General features: G+C 36.0%; 1 protein-coding gene across 1 annotated transcript; it reads right to left on the bottom strand.

The window, feature by feature from the left end:
- Positions 1–4,784: 4,784 nt before the first annotated feature.
- LOC104089877 (temperature-induced lipocalin-1-like) lies at positions 4,785–7,823 on the bottom strand. The gene is made up of 2 exons (XM_009594880.4): positions 7,240–7,823; positions 4,785–5,151 (listed from the first exon to the last, which is right to left on the bottom strand). Exons 1-2 carry the CDS (start codon positions 7,609–7,611, stop codon positions 4,966–4,968), a joined length of 558 nt encoding a protein of 185 aa, XP_009593175.1. The 5' UTR covers positions 7,612–7,823; the 3' UTR covers positions 4,785–4,965.
- Between the last annotated feature and the right edge of the window lie 2,162 nt (positions 7,824–9,985).

The following is a 9,985-nucleotide window of genomic DNA, read 5'->3' on the forward strand; positions in this document are numbered from 1 at the left end:
CCCGATTTCCAGATTTTCGTATGCCCCACGTCATCTGCATGCACCTGGGCGACAGGACCCGAATCGCTTAAAATTTTGCCGGCCCATCAAAAATGACCTAATAAATAATAATCATCGCTTATCCATGAACGTTTCTCGGTTTTTGGCGTTTTAGGGTCATAAAACTGGAAATCCGCCCGATTTCCATAGCCTACGCTATTTGCATGCTTCCGATGACCGAACCCGAATAACCTAAAATTTTAGCGGCCCATAAAAAATGACCTAAATAATAATAGTTATCATTTCGCCACAACCGTCCATGATTTTTGGCGTTTTAGGGCCATAAAACTGAAATTTCTCCTGATTCCTAGATTTCTATGTGCTATAGCCCACGTCACATGCATAGGTCAGGACAATCGGACCCGGATCGCCAAAAATTTTGTCGTCCCATAAAAAATGACCTAAGAAATAATAGCCATTGCCTTGCCATGACCGTTCCTTATTTATTGGCATTTTAGGGCCATAAAACTTGAATTCTGCGTTATTCCCAAATTTTTATGTGCTATAGCCCACGCCATCTGCATAGATCCAGCCAACCAGACCCAGTTCGTCTAAAAGTTTGCCGGTCCATAAAAAATAAATTAACAATAGTCATCGGCTCTCCATGACCGTTCCTCATTTTTTTTTGGTGTTTTAGCGCCACAAAACTAGAATTCCGTCCGATTTCTAAATTTTCGTGTGCTATAACTCACACCATCTTCATAGGTCCGGGCGAATGGACCCGGATCGCCTAAAATTTTGTCGGACCATCAAAAACGACCTACAGAAGAATAGTTATCGCCTAGCCATGGTCGTTCCTTTTTTTTTTGTTTTAGGGCCATAAATTGGAATTTCGCCCGATTTTTAAATTTTCGAGTGTTACATCCCACACTATCTTAATGGGTCCGGGCGATTGGACCCAGATAGCCTAAAATTTTACCACCCTATCAAATACAACCTAAGAAATAATAGTTATCGCCTCACCATAACCGTTCCTAATTTTATCACATTTTAGCGCCATAAAATAGAAATTCCGCCTGAATCCCAGATTTCTGTGTGCTATAACTCACACCATCTGCATAAGTCCGATCTCCCGGACCATGATTGTCTAGAATTTTGTCAGCCCATCAAAAATGACCTAAGGAACAATAGCCATCGCCTCACCATGATTGTTCCTCGTGTTTTGGCGTTTTAGGGCCATAAAACTAGGATTATTCCCGATTTCCAGATTTTTGTGTGCTATTATAGCCCACGCTACCTGCATAGGCCCGGTCGCCGGACATCGATCACCTAAAAATTTGCTTGCCCATCAAAAAACGACCTAAGGAGTGATAGTCATCGCCTCACCATAATCGTTCCTCGTTTTTTGGCATTTAGGGCCATAAAACTGGAATTTCGCCCGACTCCCAGATTTTCTTCTTCTATAGCCTACGCCATCTGAAAGTTTGCCGGCCCATGAAAAACGACCTAAGGAACAAATAGCCATAGCCTCGCCATGACCGTTCCTCGTAATATTTTGCGTTTTAGGGCCATAAAACTAAAATTTTGCTTGATTCCCAGATTTTCGTGTGCTATAGCCCATGCCATCTGCGTGGGTCAGGGTGATCGGACATGTATCGCCTAAAGTTTTACTGGCCCATTACATACGACCTAAGGAACAATAGTCATTTTACTGGCCCATCACAAACTACCTCATTTCTAGAAGTTTGTGTGTTATAGCCCACACTATCTGCATGTGTTCGGATAACCGGACCCGGATCGCCTAAACTTTTACAAGACCACCAAAAAGGACTTAAGGAACAACAGTCATTGCCTCGCCATGACCGTTCCTTATTTTTTGGTATTTTAGGATCATAAACTAGAATTATGCCCGATTCTCAAATTTTCATATGTGATAGCGTACGCCATTTGCATGGGTCCGGACGACGGGACCCGAATCGCCTAAAATTTTATCGTCCCATAAAAAACGACCTAAGAAATAATAGTCATCGTCTCGCCATGACCGTTTCTCGTTTTAGTCATTTTAGGGCTATAAAAATGATTTCACACGATTCTCATATTTTCGTTTGCTATAGCCCCCGCCATTCGCATGAATTCGGGCGACCGCCCCTGAATCTCTAACATTTTGTGAGCCCATAAAAAATGACCTAATGAACAATAGTCATTGCTTCGCCATGACCGTTCCTCAATTTTGGTATTTTAAGGTCATAAATTAGGAATTCAAAATGATTCTCATATTTTCATATGTTATAGTCCACGTCATCTCGATGAATTCGGGCGACCGGCCTCGAATCTTCTAAAATTTTGTGGGCCCATAAAAAATGACATAATGAAGAGTAATAATCGCTTTGCCATGATCGTTCCCTATTTTTTTGCATTTTTGGTCCATAAAATAGGAATTAGGATGATTCCTAGATTTGTGTGCAATAGTTCATACTATCTACATGAATTCGGACGACCGGTCCCGAATCTCCAAAATATTTGCGGGCACAACAAAAATGAACTAATGAACAATATTCATCATTTCGCCATGACCGTTCCTCATTTTTGACGTTTTAGGGCCATAAAACATGAAACAAGACGATTCTCAAATCTATGTGTGCTACAGTTCACACCATTTGCATGAATTCGGGCGACGGATCCCGAATCTCCTAAAATTTTGCAGGCACATCAAAAATGACATAATGAACAATAGTATTCGCTTTGCCTTGACGTTTATCATTTTCTGGCATTTTAGGGCCATAAAATAGGAATTCAGGAAGATTTTCAGATTTTCGTATGCTATAGTCCATGCCATCTACATGTATTCGGGTGACCGGCCATGTTTTCTAAAATTTTGCGGGCCCAACAAAAATGAACTAATGAACAATAGTCATCATTTCGTCATGTTCGTTCCTCATTTTGGCATTTTAGGACGATAAAACAGGAAACAAGACGATTCTCAGATCTACACGCGCTACAGTTCACGCCATCTGCCTGAATTCAGGCAACGGACCCCGAATCTCCTAAAATTTTGTAGGCACATAAAAAATGACCTAATGAACAATAGTCTTCGCTTCGCCTTGACGTTTATCATTTTCTGGCATTTTAGGGCCATAATTTCAGGACGATTTTCATATTTTCGTATGCTATAGTCCACGCCATCTGCATGTATTCGGGTGACCGGCCATGTCTCCTAATATTTCTCGGGCCCATCAAAAGCGACCTAATGAACAATAGCCGTCGCTTAGTCATAACCGTTCCTCGTTTTTTGGCGTTTTAGGGCCATAAAATAGGAATTCAAGATGATTCTCAGATCTACGTGTGCTACAGTCCACGCCATATGAATTCAGGCGACGGACCCCGAATCTCCTAAAATTTTGAACGCACATAAAAAATGACCTAATGAACAATAGTTTTCGCTTCGCGCTGACGTTTATCATTTTCTGGCGTTTTAGGGTTATAAAATAGGAATTCAGGACGATTTTCATATTTTCGTATGCTATAGTCCACACCATATGCATGAATTTGGGTGACCGGCCACACATCTCCTAATATTTTTCGAGCCCATCAAAAGCGACCTAATGAACAATAGTCGTCGCTTAGTCATGACCGTTCCTCATATTTTGGAATTTTATGGCCATAAAACAGGAATTTAGGACGATTCCCAATTTTTTGTGTTATGCGACCGGTCCAGAGTAGCCTAAAATTTTGTGGGCCCATTAGAAACGACCTAATGAACAATAGTCCTTGCTTCTCCATGATTGGTCCTCGTTCACTAGGAGATTCAAAAAAAAATGTGAAAAAGTTATGGGGATTCAACATGTAATACATAGAAAACATAATTGACCTTATATGCACAATATCTTTTTTTTTCAAACAGGGTTGACTGAATCCCCTTCCGCCCAATTAGCTCCCCATGGTCCCAGCCTGAACAACGACTTGTCTTACGATACTGGTCTAAAAGTCAGTGCTTCTATATATGATAAATATCATCGTCAATGCTAGTCGGAAATAACCTCTCTATCTCCCCAGGTAGGGGTAAGGTTTGCGTACACACTACCCTCCCCAGATCCCACTTGTGAGATTATACTGAGTATATTGTTGTTGTTGTTATCGCCGTCAATGCTAGAACAATAAGTGAAAATGAAAGTAATAAATAGGAGTACTTATGACAATTATGCTAAGCTCATAAATTATAATAGTTGTACCTAAATTTCAAAAGATCTTCAAAAGTGTTACTGATATTGTTGCATCTACTATTTCTTTGTGACAATGACATGATACGAGTATATACATTTTAAGTTTCAATTACATTATAGATTAACTTTCAAGCAGAATACAGTGAGTGCACCTGCACCAAATGTCTAATCCAACAAACATATGGTCCCTTTGCTTTAATGCTTCAACACTAAGTTACCAATACCAAATATTGACATGAAATCCCACTTTGCTTGTATCCAAGAACCTTCATTGTCAAAGAATACGTAAAGAATCAACATAACACACAAGCGACTAAGGATATCAGGTCCGACCTAAGAATAATCTCCTTTGATAGGGAGCGCTAAATCTCCCCATAATGGGGCTTTCTACAATGCGATCCGATTAGCCGGACCTCAACGGGTGAGCTTATACTCCCCCAGTAGGCTTTTTACAATGTGAATCCCGATTAGTCGGTGGGTCTGTTTCATCTTTTTAGGTTTATGCTCTACTCCGGATAAAGATCCACCCGATTTGGATTTGAGTTCCGCACGTCGGATGGGTGAACCCAAAACAAAACAAAACAATTCACACAGAATTCAAATGCTTATCACATACTATTGATACTATCAACTTTATAAAGTTCCAGAGGCAAAAAACTTCCAAAAACATAAGCTTAAACATTTAGCATATCGCAAAAGACTGTTTTTAAACACTCATTTTACTGGTCTTTAGGTAGTTCTTTTTTCACCATTGTACTGCATTTGCCTACTTTCCAAGGATTGATTTGATCCACCAAATTCCTTTAGTGTCTTTGGGGGCATCATCATTCTCTGGTGGGGGATTAGTGTGTTGTGTCTTGTGGAGCTTGCTCACATCATAGCCTTCTTCTTTAGCCTTCTCAACAAGCTGGTTGTATATCTCATCATCAAGAGAATTTTGCCTACATAATATCTGCTCACAAGCGACGCCAGATACATTTTGTTAAGCCAGAAAACAAGAATCCATAAAAAAAAAAAATATGCACATTTCGTAACCTAACAAACAGAAGGATTGAAATACAAGAATGCTCTATGTGTAACTGAATATACTTTCATGGAACAAAAGTTTAGGAATTGGATATGGGAGAATGATGCCTAATGTTCTCTTAGTAAACGATATTTGTTTCAATAGGAAGAGAAAAAGGCAGAAAAGAATTAGCATATTAAATAGAGATACATTCCGCGTTATGCTTTTCTAGTCAAGTGAGGTAGTCCAATATAGCTGGTTTTCTGCGAAATAGATCAATAGAGCATATAATGTCGATGGCACGTCCAAGATCTTATGAAAGGGGAAGCTCAAATGAGATCAAATGGGATGAGCATGCTGAACAGAAAGAGCATTCACAAAATTTTAACTGCAAAATTGAGATGCCGCAAATTATAATCCAAGTTCTATACCTTTATTGCTTCATGCAACTAAGGTATCAGACTCGGAAGAACTAAAGGTATCACAGACTTGATATAACTCTTCAAGAAAATTACAACTGCAAGCAGATCAACATAACTATGAAAAGAAAAGACAAAATGTTCATAGTGGTCATTGAATGCTAGTTTCAATGATCGACAAATAACAAATGAAATACTACTACTCCGCTATGTTGCTCGGACTCTACGAAAATGTAGCTGGGTGCGTGTTGGATCCTCCAAAAGTAGTGTATTTTAGGAGGATCCGACATGGGTGCGACATCATTTTGGAGAGTCCGCGCAACATAGCTACTAACAGCCTTCTCAAGTTATAGACCTAGAGCACTACTTCTTTAGCAATTTGTTCATCTCACTATGCATTCACTATTGCATAGAACATACAAATATCTATAAGGAAGGATTTTCTCCGGTCATTTTTTTATTCTGGTGGGGGGTGAGGAAGAGGGAGGGAGGGAGGGTTAAATTTCGAAGGGATTTTCTCAGCTTTGCTTCAACCTCTGAATTTCAAAGAAGATACTTGTATCTAAGCAAAATGTGACAATTTCTGTTAATTTCAACTGATACCAACAGATAACAAATGATCAATCTTCTTTGTTTTAGGAGAAGGATGGTTAAAGTCAAATGGTTTCCCCCAAATTTCTATTTCAGCCTCTGAAATTCTACCCTTATCATCTTATACAAAAGAGATATAGACATATATTATCACTTTTTCATACATTTACCAGGATTTTGAAACTGAAGGAAAAACAACACAAAACAAGACTCACTTTCTGAATCACACAAACAATTCAGTGTTCAAAACTCAAAACAATTTGTACATCAAATGGCAAAGATAATAACTTTGAATATCAAAGGTTAATAGGACTAAACAATAAAAGTATTGTATAAGTTTTCCACATTTTTTACCGGCATATCAATCTCTTACAAGACTAAAAACTCCTACAAAATACCGGACCTATAATAAACATATTAACGTGACTAAAACTTAACTAATTGTTATTACCGATATAGATTTTTCTCTTCACTTGTACCCTATTTTTCGCTAGGTCTGCATAAATTCCAAGAGATTATAGATCTCTCAAGACAATTTTTTCCACGTGATTTTAAGTCAACTACGCCCCCTTTTAACATAATATCAATCTACATAGTAAAATCTCATCCAATTTTCATATCAATTTTCAAATGACAATTGACAAAGACAATAACTTTGAATATTAAATCCTCGATGTTCATGTTCGATGCAACTTGCCAACACCTCGACTATTCTACCGGTTACCTGCTACCTCCCACCAGCTCCCACCAGCTCATGCACTGAATAACTCTGCCCATCAAGGATTAGGCAGATTTAAGTTTCACATCTACTTAATAAAAACTCAACCAATTTTCATATCAAATGACAAAGACAATAACATTGAATATTAGATCCTCGATGTTCAAGTTTGGAGCGGCTTGCGTCCCGCTACGGATAGGCAGATTTACGTTTATTTCACTTCTACTTAATAAAAACTCAAAACCAATTTTATATCAAAGAGCAAAGACAGAAACTTTAAATATTAAAGGTTGATAGTGCACTTACCCAAAGATAATTCCTACTAGGCTGACCAATCAAAGCATAATGATAATTCTCATCAATATGAAGAACCCAATAATCCCCAGTAACAGGAATAATAGGCAAGAAAGGTGGAACATAAAACTTGACTTTTAATTTAGCCTCATCACTTTTAGGATCAGATTTATAAGCAGTGCCTTCAATATAACCTCTTTTACCATCAGACCATGTCTCATTTAGAACATGCACTGTACCATCTGGGTTCAGAGTGTAAGTAGCCCTTGTGTTTACACCATTTTTGGGCTGAAATCTTGATGGGAATGAAGCAATTTCATACCATCTTCCCATGTACTTTTCTACATCAAGTTTTTTCACAACCTCCATTACTTTTGTGGCCATTTTTTAACAAATGGGATTTTCAAAATTTTGGGTTTGGAGAAAGAAAATCGGGTTTGGGATCTTTCTGTAGCGAGGATTTTGCTTTGCTTAAGGATTTGGTTTCTTGATAGAGGGTCTGTTAATCTGTATAAAGGAGAAGGGTGAAATTCATATTATGGGACAGACCGTGGATATTTAAGGACCTTACATTTTAAAACAAAATATATTATCATAACATCTACTAGCAGATTTCTTTTCTTTTCTTTTTAAGTTTAGTTTAAAAGACATTTACTCATTCCACATGTAATGATTTAAGTTATATATATATACTATTAATATAAAGATTATTTTATTTTATTCAACGAATTTTAACATGTGTAGTATGTTACTTACAATATAGGTTAAATTGCTGGTTAATATTTTAAGATATTTAGCTGTAATACGTTCACATTTTAATTATTCATTTTCTTTTAACATTGCTCGTTCATTCAGTTGCTAATAAACTCGTAGCTATTGCCTATCCCCAACCTAGGGACGTGCATAATTTAGTAAATACCAAATTATCGTACCGAAATTAAAAAAATTGGTATTTGATATTCGATATGGTATTTGATTTAAGTTTAAAAAAAAATTAGTATTAGGTATGGTTTTTGATATTTTAAAATAAAATATCGAAAACCGATATCGTACCGAAATATATATTATATTACATAATACACATATTATTAATTATAATATAAATATAAAAAATCTTAAAAAATTACTTTTATTTATTCTCCAAGTTTATCAATTAACTATAATCAAGTAACAAGATATTTCTATTGATCAAATTTATTCTTTTATATACAATTTTGTCTCTCTGCGTTGATATTTACTGGTTTTGGACAAAACTTTTGTCAACAAATATTTTTAGTTTTGTACTTTTGAGTATTTTAATTAAGAATATTAAAGTCTCTGACTCTATCCACTAATTAATATTCAAATCGAATAAACCGAAGTTACCGAACTGAATAAATCAAAAATGAAAGGAGAAAAATCTAACCATACCGAATTTAATTAGGTACGATATTGGTATAGCATTTTAAGAAATCAAATACCGAACCGAAATGTTTAAATACCGTATCGTACCGACCGACGAACACCCATACCCCACAAAACAACTTTGTCCAATAAGATTTAGGGTATATTTGGTACGAAGGAAAATATTTTTCAAGAAATATTTTCTAATTTACTCATGTTTGGTTGGCTTAAATATTTTGGAAAATATTTTCCTCGTGAACTCATTTTTCTCCAATTGGAGGAAAATATTTTTCAAAACTTTTTTTCAACCTTCTCCACCCTATTCTCCATCCCCACCACCCCACCCCAAACCATCCCTACCCCCACCACACCCATCACACCCACACCAACCTCGCCCACCACACACCACTCACCCTAAATAGAACTATTATTAAGAGTACATTCTTTTCTTGTTATAGATAGAGTAATTTTTTTCAACAAAATAAGTATATTCGTTTCATGATGTAGTAAAAGTATTTTATATCATTTCAACAAAACGACTACCTTTTTTCCATGTTGTGTAAAATATATTTTCTTTCATTTCAACAAATTAAGTATTTTCTTTTCCTGAAATAGAAAAAATATTTTTTTCCAACAAATGAGTACTTTCTTTTACTATGTATACAAAATATTTCTTTTCATTTCAACAGAATGAGTATTTTTTCCTCATTATATAGAAAAATCATTTTCTTTCAATTCAACAAACTAAATATTTTTTTTCCTGAAATAGAAAAAGTTTTTTCCCCCAAACAAAACAAGTACTTTCTTTTTATGGTGTAAAAAAAATATTTTCTTTTATTTCAACAAATTGAGTATTTTCTTTTCATGATATAGAAAATATATGTTCTTTCATTCAACAAAATGAATAATTTCTTTTCACGTTATAGAAAGAATACTTTCTTTTTCAACAAAATAAAATATTTTCATGTTAGTTATCGAGCTCAAGTTTCAACGTTATTCTTGTGTGAAAAAGTAAAGTAACACATTAGTTCTTTTGGCTTTGTGTGAATTTTGAAAAGAATAATTAAATTCTTGAAGAAAATAGAACTGGGGAAGGTGGTGGGGGAGGAGTACAAGAAACATGAGGATTTTGGAAAAGGTGGATTGAGGAAAGTAGCATAAAAAATTATTTTCCTAATAGTATTTTATACTCTCTAACCATAACCAAACAGTAGAAGATATTTTTCGAAAAATATCTTTCACTCACCAATCAACCAAGAGAAAATAAGTAATAAAACCACCCATTTTTCTTCATACCAAACACACCCTTAGACCGATAAATTACTCCATTTATTCTTTTGTCTTATGATCTCCCAGTTTTATTGACTAATAGTCC

The sequence above is a fragment of the Nicotiana tomentosiformis genome, chromosome 6 (genome assembly GCF_000390325.3).
Source record: "Nicotiana tomentosiformis chromosome 6, ASM39032v3, whole genome shotgun sequence".
Classification (NCBI taxonomy): Eukaryota; Viridiplantae; Streptophyta; class Magnoliopsida; order Solanales; family Solanaceae; genus Nicotiana; species Nicotiana tomentosiformis.

What these genes read in the sequence shown, in the direction of transcription:
- LOC104089877 (XM_009594880.4), bottom strand. Translation starts at nt 7,611, where the DNA reads ATGGCCACAAAAGTAATGGAGGTTGTGAAAAAACTTGATGTAGAAAAG. An exon ending in CTAGTAGGAATTATCTTTGG is followed by an intron (nt 5,152 to 7,239) that starts GTAAGTGCACTA and finishes GCTTGTGAGCAG; the next exon opens with ATATTATGTAGGCAAAATTC.